This window comes from Dermochelys coriacea, chromosome 1, assembly GCF_009764565.3.
Source record: "Dermochelys coriacea isolate rDerCor1 chromosome 1, rDerCor1.pri.v4, whole genome shotgun sequence".
NCBI classification, from domain to species: Eukaryota; Metazoa; Chordata; order Testudines; family Dermochelyidae; genus Dermochelys; species Dermochelys coriacea.
In genome coordinates this window covers 186266779-186283903 of record NC_050068.2, presented here as the reverse complement: position 1 = coordinate 186283903, position 17125 = coordinate 186266779, and the positions used below count along the sequence as shown (strand labels likewise).

Here is a 17125-nt window from a genome sequence, read left to right as displayed (position 1 = left end):
GGGCATAGTAGATGGCTTTGCAGCAATGAGATTCCCAAACTGTGGTGGGTGATAGAGGGCATGTACATCCCTATTTTGGCACCACCCCACCTTGCCACAGAGTACATCCACAAAAATCTATGGTTATGCAAGTGTTGGTGGATCACTGGGGACACATCATGGATATCAACATGGAGATGCTCGGGGAAGGTGCATGACACTTGCACTTTTAAGAATATAGGACTGTTCAGGAAGCTGCACTTGGACTTTCTTTCCTGACAAGCAGATTACCATGTATAACCATATAGGGTTAGCTTTTCCATAATTTATTGGTGTAAGATGAACCAGTTTAAGCAAGGGTGAAAATTTTTTTTTTTAAGTTCATCCTATGTTGCGGAGCTTGCACTACCTCAACTAAATCAATTTTGTTAAACCTGTGCAGCTTTTCTAGTGTATTCAAGGCCTTCGATATTGCTTTTCCTCATGTTATTTCTTAACAGTTGATTGGTAGCCTCCAGATTCTAATGTCCGGGGACTCCTGGCTGAGTGTTGTAGGTGAAGTATCCTGGACTCTGGAATTCACTCCCCTCGCTGGTCTGTCAAAGGCTGTTTTGACCTACAGGACACATGACAAGGCTCATCCTTTGCTTATGACTCTCATCCTTCAGAAAAGAGTAGAGGGTTAGGGAAGGATATGAGTTGAGCCTTACTGGGGTTTAAATGGGCTTGAGTCCTTTAACACTGGGTCAGTTTGTATTACTAACTTAACTTAATTTGTGGTGTGCATGTGTGTTGAGAGAGGAGATAAACACGTTATAAACCAGTAAACTAGTCCCTCTAGCTTCTGTCTTCAGCAACCTGTAGGAGCACATCTTCATGCTTATTATATTCATCTCCATCCTTACACGCAGACAGTAAATTCTTCCTCTCGCTGGGTGGGCTCCTGCATTAAAACTGAATTGGAGAAAGTGGAAGAAACATAGCTGGGTGGTGCAGAGAAGTCCAGGTTCCTTACTAGTAAACTAAATGACTTGATCTATCATGTAATTATGTCTTCCTGCTGTTATTTCATTTGGTTTATTATAGTGCTTCGTTTTTCTTAAAGATGTTAAAATAAAAACCAACATTTAATGGAGCACTAAGGTTGGAAACTTAATAGCATGAAAGTCAGGAAATTAGCTAGGCTTACCACAATGTTCTCTTTGCCATATCATGCATATACCCAATAGAAATGAATGTACTACAAAATGAAGGGTTGTGTGGGCTGTGATTCTATGGGAAAATTTATTATAGGAGTTAAGAGCAGGGGTGAAGAAGACCCCCATCAATGCTTCATTCATCTTTTAGTTGAATTGCTAGGTTATGCTACTTGTGATCAGAAGATAAACAATAATACCAGATAATTTATTTTAATGTTTGGGCACAAAATTGTTAAAATTGTTGTGGAGGCTTTAATTGTTACAACCAATGTTGCACTGAAATAAAGTACTTATACTTCCGACTGGTGCAGGTTATGGGTAAGAAGTGTGGATGGGCAGGGCACCCCTGTGGGCAATGACATGGGGCCCCTCCCTGAGAGAGAGGTTCCTATTGATCAATCCTGGCATTCTTACTGGGCTCAAATTCATATGACAACAGCATGACTTTTAACCAATGGGATGTTTTTGTTGGAAATCCTATAGCTAAACTTGGATGTGGCCAGAATCTCGCATTAGTCCCCCTGTATCCTATGCATGTCACTGATCTGCAAACAGGGATATTGAGTTTAATGGACCTTTTCTTGGACAAATATGTTGTCTTCCATGTCTATAATGGGTGGCTTCCCTAGTGATGGTGAAGTGGTTAAAAGTTGTTGAACTTTATTTTTTAAAATCTGTGCTCAGAGTTCATGTGAGTGCTCTCCAGAGGACTCTGGATATTCGATTCACTTGACCTTGCTTTGTGGTCCTAGAAGCCGGGGTGGTCTCAGGAGGACAGATCCTTTCAGCATCCTGGCTGCCCCTCGGCACTCTCAAACACTCTACCAATATGTCTTATAATGGATGTGTAGCTAGGGGTGATGGAGCAGGATTACAGGTTTGTGTAAGTAATTTTGTTGAGTGACTGAATCTGAAAGGTTTGCGTCTTTTGCTGAAAGTGTTTTTCTTTCATGGAAAGGCTGGGGTTGTGAATCAAGGCAGCTCTCGTTCTCTCTTGGGGAAGTGAGCTAACCTGCCGAAGTCAGCCTGCAGCTGCAGAGATTATTCTCTGGCTACAGAGCCAAACCCACCGGAAAAGTCTCACTGCTGTTTCTTTGCCAGGTCATCTGGCTAAATTAAGTAGTTTGCATTTGGCCCTAGCATAATGTATTGCTTCTCCAGTCTTCTGCAGAGAATTAACACTTCCTTTGTGCCTGCATGGTTGTGGGGTTTTAAGGAATACTATATGGAACCATGTCTTTCTCAGTCTTCTCTACAGCTCTGAGCATGGTTGGTTTTCCAATAAATATTTGCAATATTATCCAGTCTTTTGGTACATCACCATCTGGTGGTACAGGAATCATGATCTACCAACACTGAGCATTTGTGCCATGGTCTCAATTGGGGTTTTGGGGTGCCTGGTGGGGAGTGTTTGCATTTCCTTTCTGTTTTGAGTTTTGTGCTTGTATTTTAAGCTGCTGTTTCTCCTGAACCCTAAGACTTCCTTTTATTTGTTTTGGAATTTGTTTGTCAGCAATTCAGGCTGGATAGCTTAATCTTGATCAGGCTCTTTCTTCTGGTGTGGAAAGGAAAGACAACATTCTTTACTGAACTGCTCTGTGGCAGAAAAGGGAGAGAACCCAGGCGACTTTTTGAAATGTGGTGTGCAAAGGGTGAAAGGACCTTGCCCTTTGGAACCTTAAATATCTGTGACTCCTGGCTAATAGTCCCTTAGCCAGCAAATGATGACTGGTGCTGATTTTCTACAGATTGGGTACAGAAACTGAATGTGCACAAAGACTTGCAAGTGGCAAGATGCACAGTTTTCATATTGTATTAGTGACCTTTTACCACAATTACAGCGTTTACCTATCATGGATAGAAACCCTTGCATATCAGGGTTTCTATCAGAAGATTTTAGAGGAGGATTGAGGGTGCAGTCAACAAGTGGTCTCAAAGTGTACCCCAGAAGTGAGAGAAGTTGGGGATCTTTTACGTAAATGAAAAGTTTGTTTTGTTTTAATTTTATTGTGGGAGTAAACTGTGTGAAGAGGGAATGCATAGGATTACAGAAGTGTTTAGAGCCACTGGCCTTTGGAGCAGAGGTTCTGAACTCTATTCTGTGGAGAAGGCTAAATACCATTTTTAATTTTGGTTGTCAAAGCAGAGTAAAAATGTAAGACTTCATGGAGGTTTTCAGAGATATCGGGTTAGAATGTCCTTTGTGTAGAAACAAAACTGTTAGTTATTTGTTTAGTACCTTATTGTTGCATTGAACATTGCCCCCTGCTATTTCCACCCTCTTCCACCCTATTTCCACCCTTTCTCTTCCTTCCTCATCCTCCTTCCTGTCTTCTCTCTTCTCTCTGCATATTCTAATGCTATCTTAAACAATAAAAGAGTAATGCTTAAATTAGTGGGGTTAGGTTTTAGGTTCTTTGCAACCAGAAGGGCTAAAATTCACTTTTAAAAAGCATGAAAACTTAACTTAAGTTCTGCAAATTCTGAACATACTGCATAAATAAATCATATACCTAGATCCTCTGGGTCTTGTTTGACACATCTGCTCTAGAGGCTTTGGGGGAGCCCATGCGTGTTGTGGTCTTTGATCATTATGTCACATGGCAACTAGCCTGAAGGGGAAAGGAGCCCAGTATGTCCAGGCTTCAAATCCTGTAGTAACTGCAGACTTTCACTTTTGGATGGCTGGCCAATTAGTTGTTTCTCTTGTATAGTCACCCTACCTTCTACATACAAAGGGCTGTGTTTTAGCTGAAATTCTCTGGAGGCAAAAGGATTATGGCAATAAGATTGGGTGGTCAAGTAGATGGGTCTAGTTCTTGGTTCAGTTCTTAGTGGTTTTACATAGTACAACTGGTGTGTCTAATCCAGCAACATGGAAGAGGGGAAAGGCAAAGATCTAAGTCTGAAGGAAATGGATTTTGTGGGATACCCTCATCTGATCTTAATGAGTGAATCTCAGTTGGCACTCCAGAGGAAGGTGGAAACTCCCTCAATAGACAGTGGGTCACTAAGCAAACAATGATAGAATGAATACAGAATGGGATAGGGAATAATGCTCAGAGTATTACAAAGTGTTTATGTAATCAGTGATGCACACCCACCTGGAATACTGTGTTGTCTTATGACCAACCCAACTCAAATATATTATCAGGCATTGAAATTGGTGGGTGACAAATGATTAGAGACATGGGAAGACTTCCAATCTTTTCACACTGTCCTCATATAGAACTGTTTTGTTAGAAAGAGGAGTGAATATGATAACGGTACACTCAATTGGATAGAAAGGGTAAACAGCAGTGTCTTATTTACCTTTTTCTTATAAAGTTAAGGGGACATTCAAATGAAAATTGAAAGGCAACAAACTTAAAACTGAAAAGAGGAAATTATTTTTTACACAACAGATAGTTAACATGTGAAACTTGTTTTCAGTAATATCTTGTGATAGCTTAACAGGATTCAAAGGATTAGACGGTGGCTATTCATGAGCCATAATTACATTAGACATGAAATGCAGATAGAGGATAAAGCACCTAATGTGTAGGACAGCCTGTAATTGACCAAGGTTAGAAGGAAAAACTTGTCAGGTTATTCCATAATTATCCATTCCATAATTATTTGGGCTTCTCACACCTCCCCCTGAAGCATCTGATACTTGGCACAGTCAGAAGCCAAATGCTGGACTAGCCAGACATCACATCTGACCCAGCATGATAATTCTTGTGCTAATTGTCTGTTTTCTCTTCTCCCACCCAGCTTTCTGCAAAGGGCGAATTGTGAGGGTGCCCAAAAGCCCACTCATTCGAGTCGAAGGTACAGAGACGGTGATCCCTTGCAATGTTACTGACTATGATGGACCCAGTGAGCAGAACTTTGACTGGGAATTTTCCCAGGGACCTGACTCTGTGCGAGTAGTGAGTACCTGGGACTCATCATTCACCTCCCAGCAATACCAGAAGAGGGTTGGCAGCGGGGAAATCGTGCTGAGGCGGAGCAGCAATAATGCTGTGGAACTTCTGATCAGAAGTATCCAGCCAATTGACCAAGGAGAATACAAGTGCATCACCCCCAGCACAGATGCCACTGTTCAGGGAAATTACGATGCTACAGTCCAAGTGAAAGGTATTTCCACAGGGTGAGGGGTGTTTGTAATCAGTACCAGACAAATACGTACTGCTGGGTGTTCTCATCATGTTGTGCATCTATACAGTCCTGAGAATAGGCATAGCCCTGTTTTTGTCTAAATTCCTGTTTCTGGTTATCTGTATGTGGTTCACCCTCCCTCCAGGTCCTTTTCTAAAGTCACCCTTCAAAAATATGCTATTCAAAGGGTGGCAACAGCAGAGGGAAGTAAGATAGAGGTGAAGGAGGCATATTATTGTAAATGACACCAAACTTTTTCATATTACCAACTGCCAGAAACCAATAACACACTAAAAATTGTTTGTTCTTAGAGTCCTTAGAGATGCTGTAAATTTACAATTTTTCCAGATTCATAGATTCCAAAGGACCATTGTGGTCATCTAGTCTGACCTCCTGTATAAAACGGGCCATAGAACTTCTCCAAAATAATTCCTAGAGCAGAGCTTTTAGAACAACATCCAATCCTGATTTTAAAATAGTCAGTGGTGGAGAATCCACCACAACCCTTGGTAAAATATTGGTTGAATTTGAGGCAGGGAGGATAACTTAGGAGTGGGAGAAAGGAAATAAAAGATGGGTGATGGAGGATGTTTTGTAGCTGAGGTAATGTCATCTAGGGGTTTCCCAGTGAGGTAGGAATAGTTTCCCTTTTTCTAGACAGCATGCTGTGTTCCTTCAGCAGCAGCATCCTGGCTTATCTCCTTTGATGATAGAAAAAGAGCTTGGTGTTTCTTCTCCAAATACCACAAAAACAGCTAGGCCCTTCCCTGGGGATGTACAGTAGGTTGGAATGGTGTTGCCTTGGTCTTGCCCTAGAGAGCAGAACTAGAGGGAAAGGGGTGATGATAAAATTAAGGACTTCAATCCTGATTCCTGAAGTGGGTGGCTTGCTCTGATAAAATGCCTGGGGTTTAATGTGACTTTGTTTTTTGAGGGGGCAGGAAGGTTGTGGGGGAGATGAGTGATTGTCCAAGACCTGCTGTGAAAATTCAGTATAATTGCACAGTTGGGTCAGTCAGCCAACAGCATTTCACATCCCCTCTCTTTACCATTTCCATAAACTCACATATATTACTCTGTGGGTTTTATCATGTTTTCTTCTTTAAATAGTGATTGCCGATGGCTTAACTGTGAGTGGATCCAAAGCTCGGTCCTTGAAACCTCGCAAACTGTCTGAGGGAGACTCATTTGAATTACGCTGCTCAGCTTCCACCACCTCCTTAGAACACACTCACCTGCAAGTTACTTGGGAGCTCAAGAATGGCCCAGCCTGGCAGGAAATCCTCTCTCTGACACACGAGGGCAAGTTCCAGCCCAGCCTGGAGTATGAAGAGCGCTACCTGAGTGGAGATGTGCGCTTGGACACAGTGGCAAATGACATTTACCGACTATCTGTATCTCAGGCACTGCCAATGGATGAGGGCCTCTACAGGTGTCTTGTGAGCGAGTGGGTGAAAGGTGCAGATAGTTCCTGGCAGAAGATCCAGGAGAAGAATGTGGAAGTAACAAGCGTGGTAATCCAACAGACTGGTGAGTTTAGGTGCATGGGTCTCCTTATGACTTGTAACCGTGCCACACCTAAGCCAGGAGAATTTATGAGAGCAGAAGTGAAGCAGGGAAAGCCTGGGTCATACTCCTAGGAGAACCTAGATTGCTGCAGGAGGTGATACTGGTGGCCCTCTTCTTTCTGAGTCAGTGCTGGGACAGGGCCTCACCATAGTGCTGGGGGAGATGTGCTGTTGAGGGCTCTGTCTTCTAAATGAGGTATAAAATCCAGATTCAAATCACTAAGATATGTCTACACAGCAGTTAAAAACTCGCATCTGGTCTGGGTCAGGTGACTTGGGCTCACTGGGCTGTAAAATTGCTGTGTGGACATTTGGGCTTAGGCTGGAACTTGGGCTCTGGGACCCTCCCTGCTCTCGGGGTCCCAGACCTCAGGCTCAAACATCTGCACAGCAATTTTTAGCCCTGCATGCTGAGCCCCATGAGCCTGACTTGAGCCAGCCGTGGCTGTGCCGCGGGTCTTTGTATTCCATTGGAGACGTACCCCTTAAGGTCATTTAATTTCCTGTCGCGCCTCCCGAGAGCAGGGTTGTTATACTGTGTCTTGGTGACATTTCTACTTTAGAATAGATCATAGAATATCAGAGTTGGAAGGGAAGGGACCTCAGGAGGTCATCTAGTCCAACCCCCTGCTCAAAGCAGGGCCAATCCCAATTTTTGCCCCAGATCCCTCAATGGCCCCCTCAAGGATTGAACTCACAACCCTGGGTTTAGCAGGCCAATGCTCAAACCACTGAGCTATCCCTCCCCCCAATTGGGTATTTGTATTTTTCTCTCCCCAAATTCCTCTCTCCTTTTCCTCTATTTTCTGTCCTCTGGTGTTAAACAGCTGCCTCAGTCCTCCCCAGAGGTGTCTGTGCTTCAGTGGCAGGTGTGTAGTGTTTGCTGTATATAGCTTTTCAGGGGAAAGACCAATATAATTTCAAAGTATGACTATTTAGCTCTGCTTGTGTTCATTTTGCTGCCCCCAGCCCATTGGACTGCTTGCTCTGTAATGTTGGAAGCTGTTTAGCAAGGAGTATTTCTGAGCTCTGATGTTTAGGCACTGTAAATTACATGTGTTTAGGAAACAAAAAGACTCCTGGTGCTGGATTGAGTATCCAAATATCTCTTGCCCACAGACTTCATGAATAGATACACCGAGTACATAATTGTGCTAGCCCTGCGAAAGTGTGGGGTTGGGGGAGTTGTAATAGTGATGCATCTTATCATGTAGTTGGTGGAAGAACAGGCATGATGTTCCCTCAGAAATGAGAGAGTAATAGTATTTTAGGAAGTTTGCGTGGCAGACTGACAATATCCTGAATAAACCTTATGGAATTAAGACCAACTTTATTGAATGAAGTTAAACCTTATTTAATTGGGTTTAGTGCCTTTGGGGTCCCTTGAATTGAAAATGCAATTGTTCGTGTTACTGTAAAATTGCATGTAACTTTTCTAGGGACTTGTCTAATGTAAACATTGGGAACTTCAAAAGACTTTGTCTAAAAAAAAATGTGTGTAAAATAGATTTCCTAGAAAATATGGGCAGGGGGGCGGGCACGGGGAGCAGGGTGTGAGGAGAATGCAGATTATCCACTTTGTGGATCCATCAGCTTCAAAAGGGAGGATTCAACCGGGGAGGAAAACCCATTGTCCACTAACTACCTGCTCCTGGAAACTCCAGCTCTAAGACCCCTGAACTGTATAAAAGATGGACAAAACATGTTATGAGGGTCCTGATTGTGAGCTGAAGCTGTGATGAACTTGCAAAATCTGGATAGGGTGTGGAAGGACTACTCTGCTAGAGGCTGCGTTAGGGTTGGGAGATTCTCCAGTGAATTTACCATTACACATGTAGATTCTTTAGTGTTTTCTCTGTAGTGCTTTTTATCTTTAAGAATAAAATAGGCTTGCACAGGAAGAACTGTGTAGTCATTTATACCTTTGTTATCAGTCTCTGAAGGGAAAGCAAATAGGTGAGGCTGGGCAGCCTGCTTGTGCTGGGAATAACACAGTGTAGGCAGGGAGCTGGGCCGCCTGGAAGTTCCCTGATCAGAAAGAAGTGAGGTGTTTGTCTCCACCCAAGAAAGGCAACAGCTGGGGGCTGGAAGCCTGAGAGGGGGTGCCCTTGCTGGATTTCTGAGGGGAAATACAAGTGAAGTTCTCCTGAACTGTGACAGTGTGCTCAGGCAGTAGAGGCATCTGCCATGTGAAATCCTTTGCCATAGAGAGAACCCGGAACTTAGGGTTAGATAGCTAATTTTGGTTGGTGGGGCTTAGTTGTGAGCTCTGCTGGATCAGTCTGCTCCCTCTTCTCTTAGGGTATGTCTGCTAGACAGGAAAGCTCTCAAATGCTCTCTCCAGAGCCATGGGGTACAGTACTGAGTAAGGGCTCTAATTCTGGCATTGCCTTGTCAAATTCTTAAATTTTTGAGAAGCTTGCTTATGTAGGTGGGGTTTAATCAGTGGTTGAATGAAAGGGGAGGGGGCACTAGGGACCAGCAACACATGAGCAGGGACTGCATTTTTGCTGATATTTTTTTATTTTGTTATAGGCTTCTAAATTCAGCCTGGTCAATGGCAGCACTAGCAATTTGTCAGGAGCATGAGTCCTGTCCTAAATTGCATAAAGTTGAGTAGATCACATCCTCCTCCTTTGTATATAAAATGGAGGGTGGTCTGGTGTGGCCTGTACATGCTGTATATACCATCATACAACGTGGCCTGACTACTTGGCTTTGGAGAGCATTTTGTACTGGGTCCTGTAGTCTCTATAGGCTGTACCTCCATATTAAAGACAAAGGTGGATGCAGTGTATTCCAGGCTATTTTGGCCGTCCTGGACACTACAATCTCTTCTGTAAATAAGGAGGTGTGAACCTGCAAAACTGATATAGTAATGTTAATTTGTGCACATAGGCTATGTAACTCTATGAACTTGTTACTGCTAACCTTGTCCTATTGCTACCTTCCGTTCTATTGTTTATCACATTTGCTTTCCTTGTTTTAAATTTGATTCTAAAATCTCGGGCACAGGGACTTCCTCTTTTTCTTTTGGTTAAGTGCACCATCTAGCATAATGGGCCTGTAATCCTGAATGGGGCATTCAGGCACTTCAGTGATAATAGAACAAAGGAAGCTCAGGAATGTGGAGGGGGGTGAGATTATTACAAAAGTATCTCTTGGTTTATAAATCTAGTGTTTGAGTGCCCATGGCTTGTGTGAAGATGCTTAAGTTTCTTGGAAGATCCCTTTACCTTACAGTGGAGTTGTAATGTAAGTCTGTTACAACCCTGAAGAATTACTGTGAAGGTTTTACTATCCTCTCTACTCGTATCATGATGATCAAAACAGGAAAAACTAATGACACCTTAGTCAGCCGTGAGGAAGTACTTGGGGCATGTAGGTGACTGCAAGTCTGGTGTATTGTGGTGTCAGATTGAGCCTTTTGAGTTTTCTGTGCTGTCAGATGCAGTGGTAAGCTGTGAGAGGAGTAATTCTTGGTTTTAAAGACAAGGGCTTTGATAATTGAGAAAAAACACATAGGGCTTGTCTACACTACCCGCCAGATCGGCAGGCAGCGATCAATCCAGTGGGCGTCGATTTTATCGCATCTCGTATAGACGTGATAAATCAACCGCTGAGCGCTCTCCCGTCGACTCTGGTACACCACTGGAACGAGGCGCGCAAGTGGAGTCGACAGGAGAGCGTCAGCTGTCAAATTACTGCAGTGGAGACACCGCAGTAAGTAGATCTAAGTATGTCGACTTCAGCTACGCTATTCACGTAGCTGAAGTTGTGTATCTTAGATCAATCCTGCGCGGTAGTGTAGACAAGCCCATAGGTTCTTGCATTTATATAGTACCATTCCCAAGAATCCCTAAATGCTTTACAAGCTGATAGACAATATGTACAGGAATGAGCATCTAGACAGAAATCACTTCACCCACCATAGAAATGCCCAATCACCTTCTGAGATGGGCACATGGTCACTGTTAAGGAACATGTAACAACTCTGCTTGAACAGGGTCTAGTAGAATTGGGCTCTTAATCCTTGATTCAGATCCTTAGGATCCTCAGGTCCCTTAGGACGTTAATCAGGGATTAGAGCCAGTTCAACCAGACAGTTGAACAATAGCTCAAACAGTCCTTGGACATGTGCATAAACAAATAGACAAATGAAGGAGAGTGGACAGGGCAACAGACACCTGACAAGTCTTGCAGCAGGAGGTAAATAGCACTTGTTAACAAAGCATAAGGGATGAAAAGTGTGGAAGTCCCTCCTAATACATGCTCTTCATTATTAAAATAGGGCTGTCAAGCGATTAAAAAAATTAATTGTGATTAATTGTGTGATTGATTGATCACGCTGTTAAACAATAGAATACTATTTTATATAAATATTTTTGGATATTTTCCACTTTTTCAAATATATTAATTTCAATTACAATGCCGAATACAAAGTGTACAGTGCTCACTTTATATTTTTTTATTATAAATATTTCACTGTAAAAATAAATAGTATTTTTCAATTCACTTAATACAAGTACTGTAATGCAATCTCTTTATCATGAAAGTTGAACTTACAAATGTAGAATTATGTACCAAAAATAACTTCACTCAAAAACAATACAAAGTAAAACTTTAGAACCTACAAGTCCTTCAGTCCTACTTCTTGTTCAGCCAATCTCTCAGCCGAACAAGTTTGTTTATATTTGCAGGAGATGATGCTGCTTGCTTCTTGTTTACAATGTCACCTGAAAGTGAGAACAGCCTTTACATGGCATTGTTATAGCTGGTGTCCCAAGATATTTACGTGCCAGATGTGATAAAGATTCTTATGTCCCTTCATGCTTCAACCACGATTCCAGAGGACATGCTTCAATGCTGATGACGGGTTCTGCTCGATAACGATCCAAAGCAGTGCAGACCAACACGTATTCATTTTCATTATCTGAGTCAGATACCACCAGCAGAAGGTTGATTTTTCTTTTTTGGTGGTTCGAGTTCTGTAGTTTCCGCATTGGAATGTTGCTCTTTTAAGACTTCTGAAAACATGTTCCATACCTCATCCCTCTCAGATTTTGGAAAGCACTTCAGATTCTTAAATCTTGGGTCAAGTGCTGTAGCTATCTTTTAGAAATCTCACATTGGTACCTTCTTTACGTCTTGTCAAATCTGCAATGAAAGTGTTCTTAAAATGAACAATTTGCTGGGCCATCATCCGAGATTGCGATAACATGAAATATATGGCAGAATGCGGGTAAAACACAGAATAGGAGATATACAATTCTCCCCCAAGAAGTTCAGTCACGAATTTAATTAACACATTATTTTTTTTAACGAGCATCATCAGCATGGAGACATGTCCTCTGGAATGGTGGCCAAAGCATGAAGGGGCACATGAATGTTTAGCATATCTGGCATGTAAATACCTTGCAATGCTGGCTACAAAAGTGCCATGTGAATGTATGTTCTCACTTTCTGGTGACGTAAAAAAGAAGCGGGCAGCATTATCTCCCGTAAATGTAAACAAACTTGTTTGTCTTAGTGATTGGCTGAACAAGAGGTAGGACTGAGTGGACTTGTAGGTGCTAAAGTTTTACATTGTTTTGTTTTTGAGTGCAGTTATATAACCGAAAAAATTTACCTTTGTAAGTTGCACTATGGTACTTGTATGAGATGAATTGAAAAATACTATTTTATCATTTTTACAGTGCAATTATGTATAATAAAAATGAGTACTGTACACTGTATTCTGTGTTTGAATTTATTTGAATATGTAGAAACATCCAAAATATTTAATAAAGTTCAATTGGTATTCTATTGTTTAACAGTGCAATTAAAACCGCGATTAATTGTGATTAATTTTTTTGTTAATCATGTGAGTTAACTGCGAGTAATCAACAGCCCTAATTTAAACTAAACTAAATTGATGCTGTCATCAGCTTTGCAGCCTATTGATCACAAAGGTCCTCTCTGAATGCTGCCTGTGACCATGTGTTCTGTGGACTGAGTGCAACCACTGGCTGGGAGAGGAACCTGTTAAATGCTCTGAGTAAGTTTCCCAGAACTGAAGAAGAGTTCTGTGTAGCTTGCACGCTTCTCTTTCTCTCCAGCAGAAATTGGTCCAACAAATGATATTCCCTCACCCACCTTGTGTCTCTAATATCCTGGGACTGATATAGCGACAACAACACTGAGTAGCTATTTGCATTAATGTAAAATCTGTAGTGTAATTTGGTCTGTAATATGTGAAGAAGCAGCAGTCTATGGAACTACCATTGCCCTCTGTGCACTTTCATTTCTGGTTTCAGCAACCCCTTGAAGGTGAGTCAGGAGTTCAAGATTTGGCCATGGCTGCTTACATTAAGTCACGCTTAACTTTCTGTAGCTGTTGCTGCTGCTTTTCTTTTCACTTTTTATTTATTTATTTATTTATTTATTTATTTATTCATTCGTTCTTTGGAGCTCAAAATTGTTTAGACAGAGACCAAATTCAGCTCTGATATAAATGGGTGCACTTCAATAGGAGTTCTACCTTCTGTGAATTAGACCCCAAATGTCTCAGCACCACAGTAAGATAAGGAAATATTATTCCCATTTTTCTCATGGGGAAGCAAGTGCAGAGATTGTTCCTTACCTAAAGACACACCGGAAGTCTGTAGCAAAGCTAGGAATAAAAACTTAAGTCTTGATTTCTCCCTCCCATGTCCTAACTGCTATACACACTCATAGTTTGCAACTTTTATAGATAGGTACAAACCTTGTAGTCAAGTCACTGAACACTGAAAGCAGAGAGCTGAAGTTACTTAAGAACTTGCAGTACCAAAGCAGTAGGCACTAAATAGTTTGTGACAAACTCTTGAATACTTGTCTTGTCTTATTTTTTAATATTCAAGCTCTGGATGTGCTTATTTCCACAAGCAACATGTCTGTGACTGAAAGGGACTCCCTGGACCTAACCTGCAACATCACAACAGATCGAAATGGCATCTTCCAAGCTCAGGTGACGTGGTACTTAAGTGAATCACTTGATGATACCTTGTCAGATGCCCAGGTTTTGTTGAGTGTGGACCGTGATTCTGTGGTCAGCAACTCTCCCCTCATCAGCCTGAGTCACGTGGATAGAAATTCCTATCGCCTGCTGGTGCGTGATGTGGGTGTGGAAGACTCTGGCTACTATTTCTGCCAAGCATCTGTCTGGGTGCCACAGCACAATGGGAGCTGGCACAAGGTGGTGGAGAAGACCTCTTCACCAGTCAGCGTGGTGGTGACAGCATTAGGTGAGTGGCTCCAAACGGAGGCTCAACAGATAATGAGCCATTCTTTTCCTGTGTTCAATTCCACCATGGAGTATGCAGGGCAAAGACATTACAGGGTCTGTTCTGGGCACCCCTCTATCCTATTGATCACAGATATGGAAAAATGTTCCTATGCCAGGTCTTTTTATCCATGTCCCTTGCGATACAGATCCATTCACACCCACTCTTCTGGCCTCTGTTGTCATGTATTTTAGGAAAGAGAGGCATGCTGGAGATTTGCCAGGAGCCTAAGGGCTTTGTACTACAACCTACAGGAACTGGTGAACTCTGGAGCTTCCATACCTTTAGTAGCCTGATAAGTCCCTATGGGGGTGGATATCTTTATTCTTTTATGACTGGTTGTTCCATAATTGTGACTTAGTAATTTGTTCTGTAAAGGTTTTTATACTGCACTCATTGAATACCTCAATATTAAGACAGATGGTATTTGTTTTCAGGTGACCATTAATGTAAATTGACCTGGACTAGCGGAACTTTCTATTCACTGTAAATAAGTTTTAAAATTTTAGAAATGAATGAATTTTTCTAATTTAGCCGTACAAAAAAACAAAATTGTCTGCTTGGCTGTACAACAGACTACCAAGCCAGGCAATCTTTGTACAGTAACTTCTCGTGGCTCCACTCACTAACCACAAGTGTCTAATCTAGTTGTAAATTTACTGACCTTTACAGTTATTTTTTAGTGGTCTCCCCTATGTTTCTTTATTAGAGAGACCCTTAATACCATAGGACATCAAGGGACTTGCTTTACAAGTCAAAGGTCATGCCATGTGCCACTTTGGAGTATGTCATGTCTTCCAGTTCATATGGTATGTTAAAAATCCTTGAATTCTTAGGCTACAAAGATCCTGTTTTTATGCAAATCTCCTGAGAAGCGAACAGTCACACTGGAGTGATCCAGAAAACCAAACCTAAGCAGAATTTCTAAAGAGCTGTATTTTTCAGTTTGCCATGACATGTCAGCCTCTCTCAACGAATTTCTTTATTTGACTTCTGCATTTAGGATCTAAATTACTTTTGACAGCATTTCAAACCTGGAGGAGGTGGGGGGACATTTCTACCCCCACTCTCTATGCTAAAATCCAGAAAGTACTAATTATCTTTCAGAGTTAACTGAGCCTAGTACCAGTTAATGCCCTGGCTGGTGTGCAAGGTACCCTACTCCCCCCCAGTTCTACCAATGCACTCAGTTGTGGCTTGAAGCATCCTACTATTCCTGTTCAGAGCCATTCCTGATCAGACACTGGCAGTAATGCCAAACTGTGGTGCTGGTCTGAGGATTAGAATGGAGGCCAACAAGCCTAAATTCGGGTCTGAACCCAGGTACTTGGAAACGAATGGCCAAGTCATGAGGTTGACCGTCCCACTGAGACCCCTTTGGTTTACACTTTATTTCCCATATGCATCATAGGGAGAATAGACACTTCTGTCTCCATCTCCAAAACAGTAAATAGTCATTAACATTTTAAAAAATGTTCCCCATGTGCTTTAGGAGATGGATGCCATTGCTATCCTGTGCTGGTCCCCGTCTTCCTTTCAAACCATCATCTAGCCATTCCCAACTTCCTGTTACATTTCTGGGCTTCAGAACCTGGCTGCAGCAGGTCACTTTGTCTCTGGTCTGAAGCATCCCTTAGGCTGGTAGAAATTTCCTGTCCTGTCTCTCACCGGTTGCCTGAGATACAGGAGTGTATAAAAGTTACTCCTATTACAATCCTGCTGCCGAGGGCTGGAGGGAGTGGGAGAAGAGTTCTCAGCATGTGAGGTTCTAAACTGCATCCTAAACTCACCACTAACCCCCTCTTCCTTGATTGAAGTTCAGTGCTAATGTGGTATTAAGTCACTGGACTGTCAGTCAGGCTGTTTGTTGACAGCTGACAGAGTGGAGGAATGAGGCTTATCCAGGGAGCCTTTTATTCCTTTTAAATCCTCTGTCTGAGAGTATCTGTCAGTGTGATGTGCCTAGCCAGACTGGTGCTGTCAAAGCCAAAACTTTCCCTAGCATTCCTTCCTCCTCCTCAATAATTATTAATTATTATTATTAATAATAATTAATACTAATACCAAAGTGATTAGCTGAAAACTGTTTCTTTCAGCTCTTTTCTCATCCAGTTCCTGGCCTGAGAAGAACTTCAGCCTTCAAACTTTCCCATGTCTGTACCAAGCTGCTAAAGCAGTCACAGGACACAACCTTCTGTAGCTACCACTCTTGAATCGTAACCCCTCTGGCTTTGGAGGGGTCAGATTACTGAGTATGGTTTAAGTAACTTGCCCTTCAGTTTCAAGTCTTGAAGATTATTGCTGTGTGTAAACGGGATGTGAGGAGCGGTATAGTTGTCTAGGATCTGTGGGGATTTAATTCTCTCAAGGATCGCGGTGTTGAGTCTCATGGCCTCCCATACAGACCCTGTTGCTTGAAAATGGAACCAGAATTCTGTGCATTTTTTTTTTAAGGCCTTGTTTATACTGGGAATTTTAGGGAAATTTCCCACTGTTACTGGTGCTAGCAACCATGGAAGCAGTAGTGTAAACTAGCTTCTTTCATTTTTACCCTTATCTAATCCTATAAAAACCAATGATTAAAACAACTGATGTCTAGTCTACACCAGTGCTCCCATGGTTACTAGCACTGATGAAACTGCACTAGTGATAGCAACTACGGGAGATTCCCTTAAAATTTCCAGTGTAGATGTAGCCAGATTAAATGGAATTGTACTATCAAATGCACCCTGAGTGAAAAGGCACTAGGGCTTATCTCCTAGTGTTTCCACTAACATGTTCTAGTGCAGAGGTGGGCAAACTATAGCCCGCGGGCCACATCGAGCCCATTGGACCGTCCTGCCCAGCCCCTGAGCTCCTGTCCCAGGAGGCTCACCCCCGGCCCCTCCCTTGCTGTTCCCCTTCTCCCCCGCAGCCTCTGCTCACTGTGCTG

The 17125-nt window shown here is 42.3% G+C and overlaps 1 protein-coding gene across 1 annotated transcript in view; it reads left to right on the top strand.

The window, feature by feature from the left end:
* Positions 1-17125, top strand: part of PTGFRN (prostaglandin F2 receptor inhibitor) — a 108128-nt gene that overhangs the window by 40479 nt on the left and 50524 nt on the right. Inside the window, exons 2-4 of the mRNA XM_038387060.2 lie at positions 4935-5300; positions 6432-6851; positions 13771-14154. Of these exons, the coding sequence (XP_038242988.1) occupies positions 4935-5300; positions 6432-6851; positions 13771-14154 (1170 nt within the window). The remainder of the gene's footprint in view (positions 1-4934; positions 5301-6431; positions 6852-13770; positions 14155-17125) is intronic.